The sequence below is a fragment of the Cynocephalus volans genome, chromosome X (genome assembly GCF_027409185.1).
Source record: "Cynocephalus volans isolate mCynVol1 chromosome X, mCynVol1.pri, whole genome shotgun sequence".
In the NCBI taxonomy this organism is placed as follows: Eukaryota; Metazoa; Chordata; class Mammalia; order Dermoptera; family Cynocephalidae; genus Cynocephalus; species Cynocephalus volans.
In genome coordinates this window covers 137,035,159-137,062,164 of record NC_084478.1, presented here as the reverse complement: position 1 = coordinate 137,062,164, position 27,006 = coordinate 137,035,159, and the positions used below count along the sequence as shown (strand labels likewise).

The 27,006-nt window shown below is 35.2% G+C and overlaps 1 protein-coding gene across 4 annotated transcripts in view; it reads right to left on the bottom strand.

Moving 5' to 3' along the window:
- Window positions 1-10,802: 10,802 nt before the first annotated feature.
- The window catches only part of STAG2 (STAG2 cohesin complex component), a 116,071-nt gene continuing 99,867 nt past the window's right edge, over window positions 10,803-27,006 (bottom strand). For 3 of the 4 annotated variants that reach the window (XM_063083167.1, XM_063083166.1, XM_063083168.1), the window contains exons 29-34: window positions 25,645-25,868; window positions 21,072-21,261; window positions 20,871-20,981; window positions 17,711-17,837; window positions 16,867-16,944; window positions 10,803-11,743 (exon numbers count right to left, since the gene is read on the bottom strand). In XM_063083167.1, the coding sequence (XP_062939237.1) occupies window positions 11,720-11,743; window positions 16,867-16,944; window positions 17,711-17,837; window positions 20,871-20,981; window positions 21,072-21,261; window positions 25,645-25,868 (754 nt within the window). In that variant the 3' untranslated portion in view covers window positions 10,803-11,719. The remainder of the gene's footprint in view (window positions 11,744-16,866; window positions 16,945-17,710; window positions 17,838-20,870; window positions 20,982-21,071; window positions 21,262-25,644; window positions 25,869-27,006) is intronic. The other variant, XM_063083170.1, reaches the window with a different exon arrangement.

Here is a 27,006-nt window from a genome sequence, read left to right as displayed (position 1 = left end):
TGGACTGTGGAGTCAGATGTCACCGGTTCAAATCTAGACTGCATCACCTATATGTTACGCACTTAGGAAAACTGATGTAACCTGTGTATCAGTTTCCTTATTTGTAAAATGTGGATGATACCAACTATCTTATGTTTGCTGTGAGAATTAATACCAGTAAAGCATTTAAAATAGTGCTTGACACACAGTAAACACCCAATAAACATTAACTATTATTTCTTAAGTTACTTATAATTTTGCTATAAAATTATTATAAAATTATTAAAAGGTAACCTGTCAAAGGTACACTAGAGTTAAATCTTCAAGCACATCCTAAACATAAGACAGCAGAAGGTAAATAAGGTAAAGTAACAAAACAAGAGAGCTACAGGTTCAAATGTCAGCAAGATGGCAGAATAGAATTTTCTAGCACTTGTACCCCACACGTGAAAATACCTTCATGAAAGCTAAGGAAACCAAGTGAGAGATTACAGCACCTGGATGTAGAACAGAAATAAGATGCACTGAAGAGGGTAAAGGAGACAGTTTTACATTACCTACACCACCCCTCCCCCAACCCCAGACAGCACAGTGTAAAGAGAGATACCCTTCACTTAGGGGAGGAAGAGAAAAGTGAGCACCAAACTTTACCTTGGATTCTAAGATTGAGCCCGCCCCCATAAAACCCAGTGCTGAGCAGGGCCCCATGGCAATATACTTCAGGCCAGACTGAGCTTCCAGGCATGCCCCAGTGCCAAGCTAGATCTCACAGCCCCAGGCTCCAAGCCTGCCCAGTGGACACTTGGTCTCCAGGCCAGGACCCAAAGACTCAGGCTCTAGGGCTGCCCCATTTGCCCCAGACTCTGGACTTTCCTCAGCACTGTGCTGGCCCCCTATAGCCACAGGCTTCAGGTGAACCCCAACACCAGGCTGGAACCCACAGACCCAGCCTCCAGGCCTGCACCAGGTTCCAGGCCAGCGCCCATAGACAAGTTGATCCACACAGCTTCAGGCTTCAGGTCTGCACCCCTGGCCTCTGGCACCAGGATGGCACCTGCAGGCACAGGCTCCAGACCTTCCCAAAGCCAGGCCAGTCCCTGAAGCCTCCCCTCCAACAGACCCAGGGTCCAGGCCAATTACAGTGCCTGACCCACCCCTACACACTCAGGCTCAAGGCCTAAACCAGTACCAGATCAGCCCCTGTGGACCCAGGCTCCAGACCCACTCTCACAGATGTGGGTTCCAGGCGCAACCCCGTGGACCCAGGCGCCAGGTCCACCCACCCATTTACTCAGGCACCAGGCCAGCCTGCCCCCAGACCATGCCAAATGTCCTGCCAAGAATCTCCAGAAAGACTAAATGGTGAAGAGCTTTCCCAGATCAAGCCAGTCTGAAATAAGCCCCTTCTTCCTCCAATGTGTAGATACCAACACATGGCCATAAGGATAAAGAACAATCAAGGAAACATGACACCACTACAGGATCAAAACAAAGCACCAACAACCAAACCTAAAGAAATGAAGATTTATGAACTGCATGCCAAAACATTCAAAGTAAATGTTTTAAGGAAGCTCAGCAAACTTCAATAAAGTACAGAAAATAATTCAACGAAATCAGGAGAATAAGCGATCAAAAGAAATTTAACAGAGATTAAAACTGCAAAAAGTGTCGAATCCTGGAGCTAAAAGAAAATTAAAAAATGCAATAGAATGCAAAGCAGAATTGATCAAGCAGAAGAAAGAATCTATAAACTGAAATACAGATTATTTAAAAATATACAGAGGAGAAAAAGAAAAAAAAGAATGAAAAGGAATGAAGAAAGCTTATGGGATTTATGGTACAATATCAAAACAGCAATATTTGAATTGCACATGTTTAAGGAGAAGACAGAGAAACAGGAACAGAAAGCTTAAAGAAATAATAGCAGAAAAGTTTCCAAATCTGAGAAAAGATATAAAATACCCAGGTACAGGAAGGTCAAAGTTTCCAAATCAGATTCAATCCAAACAACACTACGCCAAGACGTATTATAACCAAACTGGCAAAAATCAAAGACAGAGGAAACTGAAAGCAGCAAGAGAAAAGAGCATATCATATACAAGGGATAGACAATAAGGCTAGAAGTGGATGTCTCAGCAGAAAATTTACAGGCCAGGAGAGAGTGGGATAATATAATCAAAGTGCTGAAGGAAAAAAAAAAAAAAACTGCCAACCAAAAACACTGTACACAGCAAGGTTATCCTTCAGAAATGAAAAGGAGATAAAGACTTTCCCAAACAAAAGCTGAGGGAATTCATCACCACCAGACCTGTCTTAAAAAAAATGCTAGAGTTTTTCAAGATGAAAGAAAAGGATACTAATTAGTACATGAAAACATATGAAAATATAAAACTCACTGGTAAGAAAGTATACAGTCAAATTCAGAATATTCTAATACTGTAATTGTGGTATGTAAATCACTTGTATCTTTAGCATGAAGGTAAAAACACAAAACTAAATAATTTAACACACACAATATAAAGAGATGTAAATTATGACATCAAAAACATAAAATGTGAGGGGGAGTGGATAAAAGTATAGACTTTTTTATGCAGTTAAATTATCCTCACCCTAAAATAACCCATTGTAAGTATAAGATGTTTTATGTAGGCCTTAAGGTAACCACAAAACAAAAAGCTTTAGTAGCTACACAAAAGATAAAAAGTAAGGAACCAAAGCATACCACTAGAGAAAATCACTTAGCCACAAAGGAAGAGTGCAAGAGAGGAAGATAGGAAGAATCTATAAAACAGCCAAAAAACAATTAACAAAATGGCAGTAGTAAGTCCTTACCTATCAATAATTACCTTGCATGTAAATGGATTTAATTCTCCAATCAAAGACACAGAATTGCTGAATGGATAAATAAGCAAAACCCAACTATACACCACCTACAAGAGACTCACTTCACCTTTAAGAACACAGACTGAAAAGTGATGGGATGGAAAATATATTCCAAATAAATGAAAACCTAAAGAGAACAGGGATGGATACGCTTAGATAAAAAAGACTTCAAATACTATAAAAAGAGACAAAAAAGGTCATTATATAATGACAAAGGGGTCAATTCATCAAGAGGACATAATTTTAAATAATCACCCAACATTGACACACCTAAACATATAAAGCAAAGATTAACAGACCTGAAGAGAAGAAAGACTGTAATACAATAATAGTAGGGGACTCCAATACCCCACTTCCAGAAATGGACAGATCATCCAGACAGAAAAATCAATAAGGAAACATCAGACTTAAACTACAGTTTAGACCAAATGGACCTAACAGACTTATATAGAACTTTCCATCCAACAGTTACAGAGCACACATTCTTCTCAATTGAGCATACAACATTATTCAGTATAGAGCATGCGTTAGGCCACAAAACAAGTCTTAACAAATTTAAGAAGACTGAAATCATATCAAGTATCTTTTCCGACCACAATGGTATAAAACTAAAAATCAGTAACAGTAGGAACTTCAGAAAATTCACAAATACACATAAATTAAACAATATGCTCCTGAACAACCAATGAGTCAAGGAAGAAATTAAAAGGGAAATAAATTTCTTCAAGTGCTGGCCAGTTAGCTCAGTTGGTTAGACCAGAGTCTTATAACACCAAGGTCACAGGTTTGGATCTCCAGACTGGCCAGTCACCGAAAAAAATTTTTTTCTTCAGACAAATGAAAATGAAAATGCAACATAGCAAAACCTATGGGATACAGCAAAAGCAGTTCTAAGAGGAAAGTTTACAGGAATAAATGTCTATATCAAAAAAGAAAAATCTCAAATAAGCACTGCACCTAAAGGAACTAGGGAAAAAAAAAAAACTAAGCCCAGAATTAGTAGAAAAAAATAATAAAAATCAGAGAAGAAATAAATGAAATAGAAACTAGAAAAACAATAGAAAAGAACAATGACAACTGTTTGGATCCCTGTACCAGCCCGCTGCAAAAAAAAAAAAAATCAGTGAAACAAACAGTTGGTTTTTGAAAAGATAAAACAAAATTGACAAACTTTTAGCTAGACTAAGAAAAAAAGAGAGAAGACAAAATCAGAAATGAAAATGGAGACATTACAAGTGTTACCACAGAAATACAAAGGATCATAAGAGACTACTATGAACAACTATACACTAACAAATTGGCAAATCTAGAAGAAATGGATAAATTCCTAAATGCATACAACCTAACCGAAATTGTATCAGGACGAAATAGAAAACTTTAACAGACCAATAACAAGTAATGAGATTACAGCAGTAATAAAGACTCTCCCATCAAAGAAAAGTCTGGGACCTGATGGCTTCACTGCTGAATTCTACCAAACATTTAAAAGAAACTAATAACAATCTTTTTCAAACTCTTCCTAAAAATTGAAGAGGGAATACTTTCAAACATTTCACTAAGCCATCATTACCCTAATACCAAAAAAAAAAACCAGACTCAACAAAGAAGAAAATTACAGCTTAACATCCCTGATGAACACAGATGCAAAAACCCTCAACCAAATACTAGCAAACAGAATTCAACACCACATTAAAAAGATTATTCACTATGATCAAGTTGGATTCATCCCAAGGATGCAAAGATGGTTCAACATACACAAATAATAAATGTGATACAATACATTAACATAATCAAAGACAAAAACCATATATGATTATTGCAACAGTTCATTTGAATGAGGAAAAGGCATTCGATAGAATCCAACATCCATTGACGATAAAAACTGTCAACAAATTAGGCATAAAAGAAATGCACCTCAACACAATAAAGGCCGTTTGTAAAAAACCTACAGCTACACCAAGATCAAGAGTTTCGATTCCTGTGTCAGCCAGCTGCCAGCTAACATCATAATGAGTAGAGAAAAGTTGAAGCTTTACTCTAAGGTCTGGAACAAGACAAGGATGCCCACTTTCATCAATTGCATTGAACACAGTAGTGGAAGTCCTAGCCAAAGCATTTAGGGCAAGAGAAAGAAAGAAAGTGCATCTGAATTTGAAAGGAGGAAGTCAAATTGTCCCTGTTTGCAGTCAACGTGATTGTATAGGTACAACATCCTAAACATTCTACCAAAAAGCTGTTAAAACTAATCAACAAATTCAGTGAAAGCTCAGGATACAAAATCAACATACAAAAATTAGTCACATTTCTATGCACTGACAATATCTGAAAAACAAATAAAACAACAATCCCACTCATAATAGCTACAATAAAATAAAATACTTAGGAATAAATTCAACTAAGGAAGTGAAAGACCAGTACACTGAAAACTATAAAACACTGATGAAACAAATGGAAGAGAACACAAATAGATGGAATGATATCCTGTGTTCATGGATGAGAATAATATAATTAAAATGTCCACACTGCCCAAAGTGATCTACAGATCAATGCAATCCCTATCAAAATTCTGAGGACATTTTTCATGGAAATAGAAAAAACAATCCTAAAATTTGTGTAGAATCACAAAAGACTCCAAATAGCCAAAGCAATCTTCAGCAAAAAGAGCAAAGCTGGAAGCATCACACTACCTGACTTCAAAATATACTCCACGAAGCCACAGTAATCAAAACAGCATGGTACTGCCATAAAAACAGATCAATGAAACAGAATATAGTGCCAAGAAATAAATCCACAGATTTATGGTTAACTGATTTTCAATAAAGGTACACACAATGGAGAAAAGACAGTCTCTTCAATCAATGTTATTGGGAAAACCAGATATCCACAGGTAGAAGAATTAAAATTAGACCCTGGTATCCCATCATATACAAAATCAACTCAAAACAGGTTAAAGACTTAAACCTAAAACTTGAAATGGTAAAACTAGTAGAAGAAACATAGGGGAAAAGCTCCATAACATTGCTCTGGATAATGACTGTTTGGATATGGCCCCAAAAGCAGGCAACAAAAGCAAAAATAGACAACTGAGATTACATCAAAGACAAACTACAGAAAGGGAGAAAAATATGTGCAAACCATACATCTAATAAGGGATTAATACTCAAAATATACAAGGAACTCATACAACTGAACAGCAGAAAAACAAATAACCTGATTTAAAAATGGGTAAAGGACCTAAATAGACATTTCTCTAGAGAAGACAAATTGCCAACGAGTATAAGAAAAGATGCTCAACATCACTAATCATCAGGAAGATGCAATTAAAATCACAATATCACCCCCACACCTGTTAGAATGGCTATTATTAAAAAGACAAAAAAAAAATGGTGAGGATGTGGAGAAGAGGAAACTCTTGCACACATTTGGTGGGAACGTATATTAGTATAGCCAATATGGAAACAGTATGAAGGTTCCCCAAAATATGAAAAATAGAACAACTATGTGATATAGCAATCCCACTATTGGGTACATATCCAAAGGAAATGAAATCAGTATGTCAGCATATAACCAAAGGAAATCAGTACATCCATGTTCATTGCAGCATTATTCACAGTAGCCTAGATATGGAATTCCCCTAAGTACCCATCAACAGATAAAGAAAATGTGATATATATGTGAAATATATATACACATATATAAAATGAAATATTATTCAGCCTTAAAATAGAAGGAAATCCTGCCATTTGCAACATGGATGAACCAGTGGGACATTATGTTAAGTGAAATAAGCCAGGAACAGAAAGACAAATACCACATGATCTCACTTATGTGGAATCCAAAAAAGTTTAACTCAAAGAAGCAGAGAGTAGAATGGTGGTTACCAGAGGCTGGGAAGAGTAGGGGAGAATTGGGGAGATGTCGGTTAAAGGATACAAAACTTCAACTAGACAGGAGGAATAAGTTCAAGAGATCTATTGTACAACATGGTCAACATAGTTATTAACAATATATTATTGAAAATAACAGAGAGGGCTGGCCGGTCAGCTCAGTTGGTTAGAGTGCAGTGTTATAACACCAAGGTCAAGGGTTCGGATCCCTGTACAAAAACAAAAACAAAAACAAAGAAAATAACTGGGAGATCTTAAGTGCTCTCACCACAAAGAGTATCTGAGGTAATGCATATGTTAATTAGCTAGATTTAGCCATTTCACAATGTACACATATTTCAAAACATCATGTTGTATCATGATAAATATATCATGATACAACATCATGGTGTACATGACAAATATATACAACTTTTACTTCTCAGTTAAAGAATAAATTTTTTTAAAATACAATAAAATTTAGCTGGCCTTTTATTTTATGTTTGTATTATCAGCCCAAAACTGACTTTAGTTGAGGAACCTAATTTTCAAGAATTTACAGTTCATTATTGATACAACTACACCACTGATAAACTGTTGGAAGTATCTTATTTTCCTCAACAGTAGCATGAGGCCCAATGCGACTAAAACACCCATACTATTAAACAAAATCAAATGAATCACAACTCATTTAAAGGTACCCTGCTACTACTATTTTAGATCTTTGCCAATTCTGAGATCATCACATATAAAACAAAAATACATGTTACTAAAGGTACTAGTTATAAAGGCCATTTTTCACTCTCTTTAAAAAGCTGTGAGGTATGAATAGCCAACTATCCTTCCAGTCTTGTCCTCCCTACCCATAAGCAGTTACTAAATAGTTCTTACTTCCAAGATAGTGGTTTATGCTGTCTCCTTTGCCAGAAATCCTCAGCCTTGGTCACCTTGACCCCTTTTCACCTAGCTTACCTCTAAGCTTTTAAAATGCAACTCAAGTAGCAGCTTCATTCATAATAGCCAAAAAGTAGAAACAACCCAAATGCCCATCAACCAATGAATAGATAAACAAATTGTAATATATTCTTACAATAGAATACTACTAAAGAATAAACGGAACGAACTGTTGATAAACACATGGATAAATTTCAAAAACACTATGCTAAGTGAAAGAAACTTTGCACAAAAAGAACATTGTATTATACCATTTATATAAAGTTCTAGAACAGCCAAATTTAATCTATGATGGAAAGAAACATAACAGCTGCTGCCTCTATAGAAGGGATGGAAGCACAGACTGGTTAAGGAGCATAAAGGAACTTTCTGGGTTGACAGTAATGTTCACTATCTTTGATAAGGGTTTAACAGCTGTAATCATTTGTCAAAAAAGCAAATATATACTTTATGTATTCATTATACATAAATTTTACACCAAAAGACAGTACATAAATATTAAACTCTTAATGACATGCACACTAAAGTATTTAAGGGGTAGTATACTTACATTTGTAGTTTACTTGGGAATACATAAAAAATGAGATGGATTCATTGATAGTTATGTGGTAAAGCCAAGTATAGCAAAGTATGTTCACTGTAAAATTCTTTCAACTTTGTTGCATGTGTGAAATTTTTCATAATAAAATGTTGTTGCAGAAAAAATTCAACAAGCAACAGCCTTATATGAAGCCCTCCCTAAGCACATCCACTGTTAGTGCCCTTCCACTGCCCTCCCATAACACCCAGTAAAAACATTGAGCTTACTCCATTTTATTAGTTTTGCATCTGCATCCCAACCTTCAGCGGAACTTCAAAAGAAAATCTGTCTTGCTGGTCTTTGGCTGCTCAGCAGCTAACACAAGGCCAGTCACACAACAGACAGTTTTAAGATTTGTTGACCTAAAGTGATATTTATTTAGTGAACTTTATCACCTAGTTGCCTCATAATCAAAGGCCTGGTGCTTTATTGGCTCATTTTCTTTTCCTGCATCATTACAGCTACAAGAATCATCTATCTGACCTAGTATAGTACTCATCCATGTGAATCTTTACAAGTTCCATTTTTGGCAGGATATTGAAGTCATCTCTTCTAGGTTATACTACTCTTCTTCCCCACCTCCCAACTTTTAAAACATGCAACATGGCACAATGAATAACGTACCATTTTATTGTTATGCAGTTATGCATGTTATTCTTATGTATTAAATAGTTTCAATGCTTCATGGGACTTAATGCAGCCAGACTGCCTGGACTCGAATACCAACTCCATCATTTACCAGCCATATAACCTTGTCTAAGGTATTTTAACTTTTCTGTGCCTCATTTTCCTCACCTGTTCCAAGGAGAGGTGGGGTGGGGAATAACATGTATCACCTCTTTTCATGAGATTTAAGGAATTATAACATGTAAACTACTTAAAACAGTGCACAGCTATTAGCTATCATTTTTTAATGTTCAGTTCTGAATTACCAATGACATTAGACTGCTCTTCTAATATAATCTACAACTAGCCCAAATGAACAATGCTCTAGGTGTTATACTGATATAATTCACTTTTATAGAGCACAATGCAAATCTTGTTAACACATTGAAGACAAGAGTTTTCAATAAGAATTCAATTAGTAAATTACTTTTTAAATGTTGGCTTTTACCTCCACGCCATAAGTCCCTTATCTAAGGTAGGTTTCTCTCTCTCATTCTCAAACTCAGCACACCCTGCTAGCTTCCTTCCCAGCACTTCTTACAAGTTTAATTATTTGTTTCCCACACTGGATCTATGAGAGAGGAACCTCTAACACATGCCTAGTACATAGTAGGCACTCAAATGTATCCTGAATGAACAATGTCATCATTATAAATGTCATCAAATAAAAATTAAAGCAATAATGGTTACATGTTCCCATTTTAAAGTAACAACCCAAGTAGGGATTTAGTCTCATTTAAAAATACGTATGATTTATTAAAAATATAAAATGATGTTTTCTATAAATTATTCTCACTAAAACACATTAAAAGATGTGATAATAGATATAACTTGTAAACCATTTATAGCCACCCTCCCCCTTCAATTACAAGAGATAAAACATACAACATACTGTAGGTTTATTTTTATTCAAAAAGTTACTGTCTCAAGACATAAATACAAATCAGAAAACAGTACAATTAGGACAATAGAATGTGGAGGACAACAGGTTAGAGTAATATATAAAACATTTTTAGCTGGTTGAAAACAAAGCTGTAAGAACTGCTTTCACAAAGAAGTACTCCTTTCAAGAGTGAGAAAAAAAATCAACTTATGTTTAAAATCATATATACAGTCCTCTCAGCAGTTCTAGTAAATGCAGTGGTGTGTAAAACAACATATGCAATACTTTTGCACATAACATTATTTGTTGATGGAAAATCTGTTAAACAAGTCTGGTTTCATCTGTCATTAACCATGATTTAATAAAATAATTGTATTTTATCATGATCTTTTAGCTAACCTATGGTTTTTGGCTACCACAGCCCAATGCTTGTCGATTTCTGACTCTAAAAACTCAAAGCCTTTTGGTATTCCCCCATCTGAAGATATTCTTGTATTGCAAGCATATTAAGGCATGGAATGATTAAAATAATATACCTCAAGAACTGAGAGACGACTGACAAAAGATAGATACACATGTAATATAAGTTAATATTCTGTTTTAAACGATGTCTAGCTGCCTAAGCCTCGCAAAATGAGTTGATGTCAAAATGGCAAGTAGCCACTTTCTGTTTTAAACTAATTTATTTGTGAAAGGACATAAAATGAAGTTTAAAGCTTAGCTTTCAAAGAATATTATGGGTTATGAATTCTATTATCCCATCTAATTTACATACAGAGGAAATGTACTGTAACCTGTTAGAAGTATCTTTAACCTGAAGACTGCTTGCAAAGACAGATAGATAAAACAATATAAAATACAAATTTAAAAATCATTTTAAAGCATGAACACTCATGCTTTTCTATTTTTAAACATTGTTAAACTTTCAATATATTTCTGAAACCTCATAATTTTAAGTTGGAATTTAAAAGTAAGAAAAAACTAAACAAACTGCGCAATTATAAAATCAGCACCAATTTATATATATATATAATTTTATTTAAAATTTAGATCCCTATTCCCACACTCTAATAAGCTGTATAATTTTTGTTTAGAATTTTTCTGCAAACATACTACAATAAGCTTCTTTTATTTGGAGACAAAATACAGTGGCACTACTGGAAGGAATATCACAACATTACATTTTTATCTTAAAGGACAAGCAAACTTTCAGGGTTGATAATGGGATAAGCAAGTTTGAGACTGGTTACCTTCTGGCAGTTCACTGCATCTGGATATTTCTGAAAAGTATAGAGAAGCTCTTGGATTTTAAAAATATCTTAAAATACATTTTAGATGAAAAAATTGTAAAAGTTCTGCTTATAAGTTTACTTTTTCCACAATTACAATATTCAAAACAAAGTTTTGTTGATTGATGTTTTAAGCATTTAAATTTTGAATGCTAAAAACAATTCTATCCTACAATTTGGGGGTAGGAGAATAAACTTATCCCTAACTTTGTTTCCTGGATGTAAACAAATCCAGCAGAGGCCATCATTATTTAGTACAACCAGTAAATAAATGTGAGAGGATTCTTATCTGTCCCAAATGACTCTTCAGATTGTTATATTTTTTTTTTTAAAAAAGCATGAAATAATTGGTTCAAAAGCCAACTAACAGCGCATAAATAAAATATTTACTTTCTAAGAAAAACTGTAGCTTATCATCAAATTGTTTACTTGTCCTTTACTTTTTTCAGGCAAACAAAACTGCCCCTCAATGCACTTGATCTTGGTAAAGCATAAGCATGTCATATTCTCCTTAGAGAAAAATCTGTACAGAATTTCACTGTATCTACCACACTTTATTTTTAAATTTCCTCTTCCACTTAGAAAACGACTTCACCACAGATTTAATTGTGTACTGGTATTAAAACATTGACACCCCAAGAACCTAATGAGAAAGAGAGAGAGGGGAAAACAAATCTCATTAAAATAGTCATTCATTTCTTTTTAAAATATATCTGTAAATATTACATTAATACTTTATTAATATTAAGCTAAATAACATGCTAATAAAACCACTCTGAAAACTTCCCCTCTTCAAATATGTAATTCTAAAATTAAATTGACTAATCAAGATGCTACTTACCTCACAAATATAACTAAGAGTAGGGACCTTGGCTTAATTATCTTTATATACACTCCTAATGCCTAGATAATACCCTGAACACAGGAACTCAACATCTGTTGAATAAAAAAATGATGTATTTGTTTGGCTTCACACCATACATATACTTCTGGCACAGGTTTGTTGGAAAGAGTTGAAGAAAGTCTTGCAGACTAGGCCATTTGCACTCTGAAGTGAGTATAGTTTTTAAAAAGGCATTTTGTACATGGAAACAAACAAACAAAAAAAACCCCAAGAACAATACAAGTGTGTAGAAAGCAGGAAGCTATCTTTAGAAAATTGAGCCTCACTTAATGAACAGAACAAATTTTAAGAAATCAAATAAATAAGGTGAAATCTGGCAAAATGACTTATATTGATGATTTTCTATACATTCCAGTTGGGAAAATAATGTTAGGTAAAATCTAATAACTACCTGTCACTAACAAAAAGTAACAGCAGATGATGAAGGGAGCAACTCCTCCCTGTTCATTAATAAGAATGGCAATAAATTCAATTAAAATTCTAGCATTCATTATGACAATTCAATAACATTTCAGAATACTACAATAAGCTGATAAGAACTGATATCAAAGCCAGAGATAATGAGCTGAGATTGAGATCACAAAGGGCTCTTACTAGTAAGGTAAATCTCACCTGAACAAAAGTCATAGAACTCATGGAATGTTTTGAGCTGAAGGAATTGTGTATTTTCAGACCAAGAAACAAATACCTGATTGCAGCCTCTTTGTAATGAAATATCAAGTAAAGTGTTTGGACTCCCCAGTAATGAAAACAAAGAGGATTCACGTGCCCCACTTACTATCCATCCATTCACCATAACTACCACACTACTCATCCCTTGTCCTTCCCTACCCTCCAACAAGCTTCAGGGTTCTCCTTTGTTGGCTAGAGTCAGAGTGTGGATGGTTAGAATATTTCCACCGAAGAGGCCTAGATGGTGTTTAAAGGTCCCTTCTAGCCATAACACTCTTTGACTCCGAGTAAGGAAAGGTCTAATGATGAATGAAAGTATAAAATCTTAACTGGCAATTCTTAGTGTAGAGTGTGACATGAAGATAAACTTAAGTTCTTTCCAAACAGAGTTTGACTAGAAAGCACCTAAACACCTGAAATTTTGTTTACTGTTTTTAACAGACTAGGTTATAACTAGATTCTCCTACTAGGACACTAAATTAGCTCCATTATACTGAGCCCTTCTTTACCAATTTTATACTAAATATAATTCTAATAAGAAAACCTCAATATAAGAGTGACATTAGTGACTCTTCTGTGCTAACACAAACCATATCTATTTCTGATGTTAACATCAGTAAACACTTAAACACACTTGTACATTTAAAAGTACAAACATGAAGTTTGGGTATGCTGTGGCAATACTGGCAGAAAATGGCCATCACAATGTGATAAACCAATTTTGTTTCCATATATAAAAGTAACTATATCATAAATCTAGAATCTTATTTTTTGTGTGTGGCTGGCCAATATGGGAATCTGAATCCTTGACCTTGGCATTATGTTACAAAGCTGTGCTCTAATCAACTGAGTTAAACAGCCAGCCGTCAGAACTTATGTATATGCAACCCAAAAATGATATGCTCAGAGTTTTTATATTATCGCCCCTGGATGATGTGAAAATCATGTTACAAAAGATATATTTAGGATTTATTTAGTAATAAGCTGAGGTATCCATACTAGGGTGCTTTGAGTTACTTCACTTAGAATTGGACAATCTTAAAACTGGGCATTAAAGAATTTAAACCTCAATTTTACTACTGTTTTGATGACTTATCATAGGCTTGAGTAAGAACAGATGTGGGGCTAGTGTATAAAGGCAAACACAGACTTTTACATTCAAAATTTTCCACTATTCCATTTCTTGAGTTATGGTTGAGACGATATGGGGTACAGTTTAATATATATTTTTTAAAAACCTCATATTAACTTAAAAAAAAAAATACATGGTCAAAGACTTTTAAAGATACCTGAACCTTTAATGATTATTGAGGACTCAGTTATGTGACTGCTGCCATCATGTGGTAACACTGTAAAACTACAATAGGTACATGTGCTCATTTTTGTAATTTTAGTAGCAGAGACAGCTAAACTATTATCAAATTAATAATAAAGTTCTCTCAGTTATAATGTAGTCAATATAATACATGAGAATGCCATAAAGGTGCTATAAGTTATAAATAATAAATAATTATTAGGTCTCTATTTTTGGCTTCACTCAGATTGTAGTTTTCTCTAAATGTTAAATGTCAAAAATAGAAATATACACAGTTCATATTGCTGTTTCATTATTTTATTAATCTGAAGTGAAGAACACCTTTTTGAAAATCTAGTATGTGACTAAAGAAACAAATGCTTAAAGTTCTCCTGCTGTTAGACAACTACATGCAAAAAATACGGAGATTTCTAACTGCCCATATCAATTATGATTATAGCAGAGACAGCAAGAGATTAAATCAAAAGAATCTGACATCAAATTACTACTCTGACACTTACTAGTCGTATAACTCTGAGCAACTCACTAAACCACCTCTTTGGTCTCAGTTTGCTTAGGTATAAAAGTGAGAATCCCACCACCTTTCTCGCAAGGCTGCTGAAGGATCAAAATAAATCATGCTCAGCACAGTGTCAGGCACATAAGTTCTCAAATACTAGTTTCTATATTTTTCACTTCAAAGTGATAGTCAAGGTGCACTGAAATATGAATTTCTTATGGACATGGAGACTGTCTTATTCATTTTAGCACCAACTTCCAGCTCAATAAATTGTTGAATGAATGCGTTACATCACACCTATTTGCAAAGATTCTCTTTTACCCCTCATCATAATCACTACACCTTCATATTTTATTAACCAATTAGGAAGATACATATTCCCAGATTATTAGGGAAACCATATACTTCAAGAGGCACTTAAACTACAGACTTATGGGTAGAATAGGTCACCTACGTACAGTCGTCCCTTAGTATCTGTGGGGCACTGGTTCCAGGACCTTCTGCAGATACCAAAATCCATGGATACTCAAGTCTCTGATATAAAATGGCAGTATTTGCATATAACCTACTCATATCTTTCTGTATACTTTAAATCATGTCTAGACTATTTATAATACCTAATGCAATGTAAATGTTATGCAATGTAAATAGTTGTTATACGGTATTGTGTAGGGAACAATGACAAGAAAAAAATCTGTACATGTTTGGCGCAATAATCTTTTTCAAATATTTTCGATCCGTGGTTGGTTGGATCCATGGATGCAGAACCCATGGTCATGGAAGGCCAACAGTACTATTAAGCCTTGCTGAGAGTATGGTCTACAGACCTGAAGCATCAACAACACTTGTTAGAGATGGAGATCTCAGGCCACACTCCAGACCTTTTAAAGCAGCATCTACATTTTAATAAGATCTCTAATTCAAAAGCACCATAGATACTGAGAAATACTGATTTAAAAGTTTCCAAGGTAGTCTATCCAAATATTTCTGTACCTGCTGCTGTATGAAACTCTGACATTTGGGTCAAACAACTGACTGTATTAATATGTTAGTGTAGATTAGTCTGTCAAAGTATTTTCAAAAGCTATGTAATAGCAGATTATGAAATTGGGGAGGGCAAAGAGGGAATGGTAGAAATTGGGGCACAGAAGGCAGACCTCAGCAATAGTTCACTTTAGGTGGAAGACATTAGGAAAAAGAAGCATAAATGGGTAGACACTAAAAAATGAGATGGAAGGGAACTTAAATGATTTATTCATTTGACAAAACTAAATACCTACTATGCCAGGAAGAACTCAAAATAAATAAAATCATCACTGCCTCGAGGAGTTCAGTTTCTTGAAGGACCAGGACATGTACTAATCCCATTACACCAGTTTGGTAATTCTCACAATGAAAGTGTATAAAAAGTGTTAAGGGAGCAGAGAATAAAATACCTATCTATAGAGGTCAACAAAAATTCCACAGCCAATGTCAGAACTGAGTATTAAAGAATTCACTAGGAAGAAAAGGAAAGGGGCATTTCTGTCAGAGAGAAAAGCTTATACAAAGGCACAGAGTCATGAAAGAACATAATGTGTTTGAGAGGAACTACAAGATTTGGTATGGCTGGAGCAGAGAATACATGCAAGGAAAAGGCCAAAGTTAAGTTGGCAAAGGAGCCAGAATTTTTTTTTTAATGGCAACGAGGGGGTGGGGGGGTGCGTGCAGGAAATTAATAAAAGACAGAACTATGAGTGAGAAGATAGGATCTGCAGAACAATGAGTGAGAAGATAGGATCTGCATTTTTAAAAGATGACCCCAGAAGAGATATAAAGGAGGGGTGGACAGCAAGGTTAGTTTAAAGGCTCTACAACAGTACAAGTGAAAACTGAGGAGGACTTGAACCAAGGCACTGTCAGGGAGAATATGTTACAGGAGACTGATAAGAGGTACTTAAGAAAAAGAACTGACAAAATCCGATAACCTTTGTTCAAGTTCTCATTATTTTTCACCATGCCTTTATATTACAATTATTCTCCCTATTTATCCTATCCATCCCTAAATGCTATGGAAATCTTTCTGAAACACAACTATGATCATGCCATTCCCTCTTTTAAAATCCTTCAATGGACTACCCAAACCTACAAGAAAAGTCCAAATTCCTTAATATAACATTCAAGTGTCAGATGGCCAGGGATTCTAAAGCACTTTTAATCTGTCACCAGTACTGCATCACCTCCTCCCCTCCCACCAAAATCCTGCCTGCCTTTTTTTCCCACGTCCAATTGTTTGCATCCATTCTCAGTATTCTGCCCCAGCTCTTCAACCTCAAACCTAGGGATTGCCTATACTTTTGATTGTGTAATCCTGGGGTACATTTAAATTAAACCTACTGATTCATCCATAATTGAAGCTGGATCAAAGAAATCAGGCTTCAGTTCTGTTCTTTCCCGTCTGTTCTTTGATGGTGGCTAAGAAAAAAAAAAAAAAGTAAAGTGACATTCGCTATATCTATAAACCAGATAGTAACTGAAAATATCCAAATCAATTATCATTAAGTATTCACATGGCTTATGTAATTGCAAGTGCACCTTACAATACTTTCACTTATACTCAAACTACAGAATGTTTAAAAGTACAAAATTCATTCATGGAAAATTATTCTGAAAGACGAAAATTGGAAATTTCATTTTTTCGTTTTAAAAATCCCTCTCTCCAGTCATCTTCCTTTAAAGGTGCTAAATTGTACTACTCTAAAGAGAAGCTGTATTTAATTATTTCTTTCTTTTAAGAATTCACTATTGTATACTAAAAGTAGAATTAGAAAACTTGGCTTGTAACAAGTATCAGCTTTACTGCTTGCTAGTTTTGTCTCCTTGGATAAGCTAAACTGTCCAAGCTTCAATATCCTCAGTCCTCTCAACCTACCTCACAAAGCTGAATGAGATATGTGACAAAATGAAACATGTAGAAGCATTTCATGTATTTTAAGCCCTAATCATATATATGATTATTAAGAATATATCTTTACATATATTTAACTTCCTCCCAAGTTTAAGTAATTTTACTTCATTATCTGATATAGAAATTTATTTATAAACTCCTGGCAACTATTTTATTAAATATTTTTGAAAACTTATATTTCATGGCAAGTATTTCTCTACTCTTAATAAATATCCAACTTAATTTGCAAGGTATCTAAATTGAAAATCTTACAGAAATCATTAAGTTTCTTACCAAGTCTATATCCATGGTGTCAAAATCCATTCCCTCATTAAGATCCTCAATCCTCCCTTCTGAAGACATCATAACATCTTCAACAATTGGCTCTTCATCATCTTCCATTAGGCTTGTACCACGCCGACTAGAGAAATATAAAGCAAAGTCAAGATCTAAGCCAATGTTTACATAGGCAGTAACTATGCGGCTCTCTATATTCAAGTGTAATGGAAAATGATGGAATTAAAGGTCAGGGAGAATGATTAGGCACTGATCATGTCATTAATGATGTCAAAACCCCAATGTTCACTTGTGTAAAAATGCTAAGGAGTTACGTTCATTTTACATTACTTCAACACATTTGTCTTGATAGTTCTGATATCCCATACACAAGATTCAATAAGAATTTCCCACATGTGAACATACAAGATACCTCAAATCCTTTTTGAAAGTAGGCAGGGTACAAATTAATAAACAAACATAAAACAGAGACCAAAGAAATGACATTTTCAGAATACATATATTTTCATTAATATATAATGCTAATTTTACCCATCACTCACTCATTCACTCAGTACCTAATGTATACCAGGCATGCACTCACTCACTCATTTTACACAGTGCCTACTATGTGACAGGCTTCTATTGTGTCCTATGGATGCAGGGAAAAAAAAAAAGGTGAATAAGACATGGTTCCTGCCCTCAAGGAGCTCACAGTCTACTATGAGAAACAGAGATAAACAATTAAGTATGACAAAATATGATAAATACTATAATAGAACTATGCATCAAGTGCTAAAAGAATTTACCAAAAGACGGGATTAATTCTACAGGAAGAAATGAGTAACACTTATGCTGAAATTTGGATTCTTGTGTCCTATGAAACTCAAAACTAAGACACATATAGAAATGTAAAATAAAAATTTAAGACCAAAAGCTCTGTATGTTATCACATAATTATGAAGAATAAACTAAACTCACAAATATAACCCAGATCAGCATAAAGTAGCCAATGTAATAGTGAAATTGAGTGACTTCTTGTTCCCCACTTCAGCCAACATTACCTTCTTTTCTTATTCACTCCCCCCCACCTAACAATAAGAACACCAAAACCCTGTCAATTATTTACTGAACGCCTACAATTTATACATACTATAACAAGACATGATGTCTAATCCAGGCTACCTGGACAAATGTGTTTATAATGGTCCTTATTTCCTAATATTTCTAGAGAGTAATTTTAATATACTTTGTGAAAGCAACTGTGAAGAAAACATGCGTGCTTTGTGGACCATGTTACAGAAAATCAGAAATCCATTCTGCATTTCGTTTTGAGTATAAGGAAGATATATACGATATAAACTATGGAGGGAAAAAAAAAGATAGTTTGGAAGTATTTTCAGTTGCAGGGCAGATACCACTACAGAAAAAATCATTATAAAACAAAAATATTTCTAAGTCCCAGGCAGTACATCACCTACGGTACAACCACAACCAAAAGACTCCTCTCGTAATAGTTATTTAACTGAGATAATCCCTTGTAGTTGCCGGGGTGAGATTACCTATAATTGGGAACTAAAACAAATTGCAAACAAAAAAGTAATGATAAATGATACTCAGTAATGAGATGCTGCAGAGGATCTATAGGAACTGGTACAAATTTTTTAGGGGAGAGAAATACACCAAATGATTGCATGGCAGAATTCTGTAATGTCTGGACTGATGACTGGTTTGGAAGCTAAGAAATTAGTTGTAGGATTCAGCATAAAATAATAACATATACTAAGGGGAATGGGGCCACAGAAACAGAGAAAAGGGTACAGAACCAAGTGATAGTATAGATGATGAACATTTTAGCCAAGTTACATGTATTAGAGTATACTTTGTATCTCTGGAGATTCTTAAGACAACTATGGAGATACTAACAGTGAATTTATTTAGGCCACCATGCATGTTATAAGTAATCATTTCTTAAGAAAAACAGGTGATATTCTTATCATTTAAAAACAAAATATAAATTTTAAAAAGAGGTAACAATTACTGTCTCCCAGTATTAAAACATATACCACCATTATGTTACAAGTACAATGCTTTCAAACTAAAAAACTTAAATAATCAGAATCATCACTTTCCACTGTATATCAATCAAGACATGAAAAACATTATCTAAAGACTTCTTGTCTGCTATTTCTTTTAGAGCCAGAACTAATGAAGATTTCAGAAATATTTATAAAGTTCTCATACACAATCCAATAAAAACAAAGTACTTAAGAACTACAATTTTTTTTTTTTTTTTTAGCATTTAACATTTATTCATTCAATGAACATTTACTTAGCACCTTTCATGTGGCAAGCACTGACATGGTAGTGAACACGGTCCCTGCCCTTAAGGAGCTCACAGTCTAGAGAAAGGGACAAACTCATAAACAAATAATTACAATATAACATGGCAAGTGCTTTAAGAAATATAAATAGACATTGTGTTATGGGAGTACTGATGACCGCAGCTTCACTTAAGGTGACACCTAAGCTTGTTCTTTTACGATGATTCTACCAGTTGCCAGGGAATGGGATGTGATACTTAAATGTAGACAGGGGCCATATTTTTGAAAGATCTTGCATGCCATGAACTAAGGAGTTTAGACTTTATCCAGCAGGCAATGGAGAGCCATGGAAAGGTTTTAAATAAGAGTTACATAGTAAGATTTTTATTCCAGAATAGTAATTCTTAATGGCAATGTGAATGATGGAGTGGTAGGGGAGTGTGAAGGGAGGGGTTTGGTGAGAGGATAAATGGGAAATTTGAGGGAAGAAAACCAGTTAGAAAACTAATACAATAGTTCAGGTGAGAGATGAAGGCCTGAACTAAGGTGGGGAAATCAGTTAAGATGTAACAGAACTATATTTTTAATTCTGTGTACCAAAATAAACAAGGATTCATATTTAAACTTTTCCAACAGATCAACCTAAGATTGGTCCTTTGGCTAACTAGTTAATATTTAACTTAAAATATATATAATTTTTTTTCTGTTGGAAAGACCAAATTTTAGTTCCTTGATTATTTCAGCTTAGTTACTCTAGAGAGTTTGCTGAAATTTTTAGATAAGGCACACATTAAAATATGTTAAAATGAATTAGTGAACTTCCTAGACTCAGACAATAAGGCACTCTCACTTACATGGCATGCTGAAGATTAGTTCGCAGTTTAACATAGCTCACTGCTGCTCTCTCTTGCTGTTGCCTTGCTTCCTCTTGTTGTCTTTGAGCTAACATCCATGTTACCTGCGTGCTTCAAGGAGAATTTTATTCTTCTTTTAACTTAACTTTTTTCTATGTAATTAATAAAGTTATAGTAGAGAAAATGATCAAATGTACTTACTTATAATCAAGAGGAGTTTGATGGTGCTCAGTCTGCATTGGATAAACACTCATGAAGCTATCCTCTGGCCGTAACCTTTTGGGCTCTCTCATAATAGTGGAGGTGAGTTGTGGTGTCTGCATCATAACAGGGGTGTGAAGTGTTTGTTCTCTGCTTAACCACATACTGTCACTACTACTGCTTTCTTCAGCTGAAAAAGAAAATTAACAGCAATGAAGTTCAGTTGCTAATTTTGACTAATCAGATACAATACAATCCATTCAGTTCAACAAACATCTGGTTGCTTTCCACATGCCAGTGCTAAGAACAGGGAGACATAAAGGTACGTAAGGTACAGTCCCTGCCCTGCCCTTACAGTCCAGCTATGAAGAGAACCACCACCAGGAAATACAGTGTGGTAAGTGCTGAGAGAGAGGGAAGCATAAGAGAAATGAGAGTAGTGAGAGGGGTCAGAGCCAACTACTCGGAAGTGACTTCTAACTAGAGTAGGTAGCGGGTAGGCTGTGAAGGCTTTTCTAGGCAGGAAGGAGAATACAATACACAACAACACTGAGGCATGAAACAACAATGACTGAACCATATTAATCTGCTGGTATTTGACCTACAAAAAGGACAATTTCACATGGTTCAAACTAATAGTTTGCTACTTCTAGGGTATGAAGATGGAAAGGCAAGCAAAGAAGTAAGACTAGATAAAGTAGCAGAAATCAATTTGCGGAAAGTCTTGTGAGCTGTGTGAAGGTGACAGGAACTGCTGCTAAAGGTTTTGAAGAAGGGAAGCAATTTGGTAGGTTATGTTTAAATCAATGTGGTAGCAGTGTGAAAGAAAGAACAGTAAGACTAGTGAGCAAATAGGCCAGTTAGGAGACTAATCATACGGTCCAGGTGACACCTAGTAAGAGGAATGGAGACAATGGGAAACTGGTTTCCAACCTATGGCATGCAGACCACTGAGCAGGTCATATGATCGACTGCAACGGGGCCACAAATCCCTACGTACATTAAGCAATGGACTTTAAAAAAAAAAAAACAGGTTTCACACCTGAAAAAGCTTCCTTTTTTCCAAATGTCTGTAAATGTTGCCATGATTAATAAAAGACGAATTCACAAGTGTTACTGTATTAAGAGAAATTTTTTAATTCACTAATCTAAGAGGTAAAGTTGATAGCACTTGGTGATTGATTATGAGCTTGGAAGAAAAATATCTTATTAGAAGATTACATATGTGTGCATATAACTAAGTTTTTAAAGAAAGAGTGGAAAGAAAAATGTGCTAATAGCTTATACTCTAGCCATAGACGGATCAGACATAAATTTCACATTGTGAAATATAATTACATCAGCCTTTAAATTCTACTATGTTTAGGCTCCAGTATTAACTTCAAAACTTCACTGACCTGGCCAACCTATCAGTATTTATCCTCACTTCTTCTAACATATTAATGCCTCAATTTCTATGGCTCTCTCTAAAATCCTGAAATGAAAGCACTGACAATCTTTCTGTAAAAATGGCATCTGGTTTGATAATCTATTTGTAAAATGTTATATAAATACCAATTAACATGTTCCATGAAGTCTAACGAAAAGGGGAGATATGATGGCCCACACAAATCCTACAGGAAGAGTATTCCTTATCCAAAATGCTTGCGACCACAAGTGTTTCAGATTTTAGATTTTTTCAGATCTTGGAATATTTATTTATTTATTTTACCTAGGAATAAATATTTTTTTAAATTTTAAAGTTTATTTTATTTTATCAACATACTATGTGGTTCGTTATTGTGGCCCATTACCGAAACCCCCCTCCCTCCTCCCTCTCCCCCTCCCTCCCAACAACCTCATCTGTTTGCTTGTCATAACAACTTCAAGAAATTGTGATTGTTGTCTCTTCCCTCCCCGCTCCAATTTATTTACTTATTTTTAGCTCCCACAAATAAGTGAGAACATGTGGTATTTCTCTTTCTGTGCCTGACTCATTTCACTTAATATAATTCTCTCTAGGTCCATCCATGTTGCTATAAATGGCAGTATTTCATTCTTTTTTATAGCAGAGTAGTATTCCATTGTGTAGATATACCACATTTTCTGTATCCACTCACCTGATGATGGACATTTGGGCTGGTTCCAACTCTTAGCTATTGTAAAGAGTGCTGCAATGAACATTGGAGAACAGGTATACCTTCGACTTGATGATTTCCACTCCTCTGGGTATATTCCCAGCAGTGGGATAGCTGGGTCATATGGTAGATCTCCAATTGTTTGAGGAACCTCCATATCATTTTCCATAGAGGCTGCACCATTTTGCAGTCCCACCAACAACGTATGAGAGTTCCTTTTTCTCCGCAACCTCACCAGCATTTATTATTCACAGCCTTTTGGATATTAGCCATCCGAACCGGGTGAGATGGTATCTCGGTGTGGTTTTGATTTGCAATTCCCGAATGCTGAGTGAAGTTGAGCATTTTTTCATGTGTCTGTTGGCCATTCGTATATCTTACTTTGAGAAATACCTATTTAGCTCCTTTGCCCATTTATTAATTGGGTTACTTGTTTTTTTGTTGTAAAGTTGTTTCAGTTCCTTGTATATTCTGGATATTAATCCTTTGTCAGATGTATATTTTGCAAATATTTTCTCCCACTCTGTTGGTTGTATTTTAACTCTGTTAATTGTTTCTTTTGCTGTGCAGAAGCTTTTTAGCTTGATATAATCCCATTTGTTTATTTTTCCTTTGGTTGCCTGTGCTTTTGGGGTTGTATTCGTGAAGTCTGTGCCCCATCCCACTTCCTGGAGTGTTTCCCCTACGTTTTCTTTAAGAAGTTTTATTGTTTCAGGGTGTATATTTAATTCTTTGAACCATTTTGAGTAGATTTTGGTATATGGTGAGAGGTATGGGTCTAGTTTCATTCTCCTGCATATGGATATCCAGTTATCCCAGCACCATTTGCTGAAGAGGCAGTCTCTTCCCAAGTATAGGCTTGGTGCCTTTGTCAAAGATCAGATGGCTGTAGGTATGTGGGTTGATTTCTGGATTCTCTATTCTAGTCCAAGATCGTGGAATATTTACAGAATACATACCTGTTGAACACCCCTAATCTGAAAATCTGAAACCTGAAATGCTCCAATGAACATTTCCATTCAGTGTCATGTCGGCACTCAAAAAGTTCTGGATTTTGGAGTATTACAGATTTTGGACTTTCGAATTAGGAATGCTCAATCTGTATTAACTATTGGCTCAGATGAGAAAAACTTTAACACTTGCAATGATATGCAGGAAAAATGTTTTAATTTGATAACTTTTTCTTTAAAAAAAGAGGAAAATTTATTTTAACTTCTTATAAACCATCAGCCCTAACTATTTTAACTGATTGTGGTTATTGTAAGAGATTTCCTATCAACTATGATGTTGGGACTATATACCCAACCAAGTCTAAAACTGTACAAGTATTAGTCTAAAACGGTACTATTAGACAAAAGATACTAAAACTATTTTAATCCACAAGACAATCAAGTTTTAAACACTATACACCTGATGATAAATGATGGCTGATGAATTATGTGGCAATTTTAAAATATGGTCCCAAAATCTGACACTCCTCAAATTAAGAGGTGGAAAATTATGTCCCCTCCCCTAGAAACTCTGTGATTCCTTGGCCAATAGAATATGGAAAGAAGTTACACTATGCCAGTTTCCGGGCCCAGGCCTTAAGAAACTGGCGGCTTCTACTTCCTGTCTCTTGGGACATTTGCTCTTAGAGGCCAAGAACATGTGGACATAGAGAAGTCACGTGTAGGTATTCTGCCAGTCTAGCTGAGGTTCCAACTGACAGACAGCATCAGATATGTAAGTGAAGATGCCTCCATAATCCCAGTCTTTGAGTCTTCCCAGCCCAGGCACCAGACATCATGGTCCCTGCTATGTCCTAAGTTTTGAGGTAGTTTGTTACTCAGCAATAACTGGAACAAATTTTGACAACTACGTTAATTTGTTTAAAGGTCCCTAAGAAAAGGAAGATAGTCCCCAGGCCCATTTTGAACCAAACCTGGAGTGCTAGGAGCCCAGGAGCTTCAAGCATCACAATGCATTCCTACCTCTAACATGACAGATAGCATTTCGTATTTCTATCAAGTTCTTTATGATTAAGGACCTCTTCATAGAAATTCAGCAAGTTGCAACCTCTCTGAATCTGCTGTTCCTCTTAAACTAGATGATCAGGTAATAACTAGCTCTATAATACTGAGTCCATTTCCCTATGCACACAGTACAGCACAGTGATTAAAAAGTAGGTTCTCTAGAGTGAGACAATCTGGCTCATCTACTTAGTACCTGTGACCTTGGGTAAATTACCTAACCTCCCTGGTTAGTTTTCTCACCTTAAAAATTAGGATGTACCTAAAAAGTTGTGAGTTTATGTATATAAGATGATTAAAATGGCACATTTATACATAACTGACACATTGTGTAAACTTTTATTGAACAACACATATCTCAAATAAAAAATCAGGTGAACCTTAATTATAACTCAATTGCTAAACATTAGGGATAAACATAAAGAGAATAAACTACATCCTTACTGAGTGCAAGCTGCATGCCCTCAACCACTTTCCGTTTTCCTGTAGATGGTTTTGATTTTTTACTCCGAACAGTTGACCCCCGACTGCTGATTCCACTAATGACTGACATGGTGTCATCATCACCACCAGCTAGCAAAGAATTTCGGTAAGACATCAGTGGAAGCCACACATCTTCTCTTCGGAGTGACATCTGAAAGGTCATAAACTTTTCCAAGTAAACATACCTTAAAAAGAAGTAGAAACTGTTAGCTTTGATACATAAAACTGCCAGTTCTACCAGTTCTACCAACCTCTAGTTGTGTGAGCATGGGCATATTACTTCCCTACTCAATCACAGCCTCCTTAGGACACTGATGAGCAATTTTGTGTCTATCAAGACCTTCGCATCAAATGAAATAATTCAGAGCACTTCAGCTTAACATTTGTTGAGCATCTACTACATCGCTGGCATGGGGAATAGACACAAAGATGAATCACATATAACCCCTACCAGCAAAAAAAGTTTCAGCTTGATGGAAATCATAAATCCAACATTGGATCCAAACATAAGAAGGCTTACATGTAATTTTGCAATCAAAATTCAAGTAACATTCATGTGACTATTATGTGCTAGGGACTTTTCTCTCAGGTTCCTTAACTATTCTTGTAATTCTGAGAGGGACACATTCTCCCCATTTTACAGATGAGGAAAGAAAGGAGAAGAAAAATTAGGAAGTAATGTGCCTACAAGTCATAAAAATGAGTAAGCAGCATAACCATGATTCACATACAGGTTTTGACACTAACAGTTCAATAAGGCTAAATTATGTTTCGAATAAATGAAGACAGGTATTTGTCAACTAACTGTAAAGTACAATTCAAATATTTGTTGTCATCATAATAACTAATTCTATCAATACAGATTTACCACTTTTGAGCAGCATTAAAGAGAAAGGATAGGAGACATCAGTTAGAAAACCTACTGGTTTTTGTTAGCTGTTCAGTATGTCTTTTTAATTACAATATATGTTAGTCATACATTGTAGTACAGTACTCCTCAAAAGCATGGCCAGTGAACTGGCTATCAGTTGGAGAACTGTTACCAGTATGTGACAAGATAACAGAGCTTGAGCCAAAATATATTCACTGGAAGAGAGATTTACAACTATGTACCCATCACATACCTTAATAGAACATTACAGATAAGTAGCCCTCACTGAAGTTGTTCCCATTTCTCCTCCTCTCAACCCCAGAGGTTACTACTAAGCTGAATTTCTTTTTATCAACCCCATGCCTACTTTTTGTACTTTTAATATATGGCTGTCTGTAAATATCATAGCATAGTTTTGTACTTTGCTACCTGTATTCAACATTGTTTCTTAA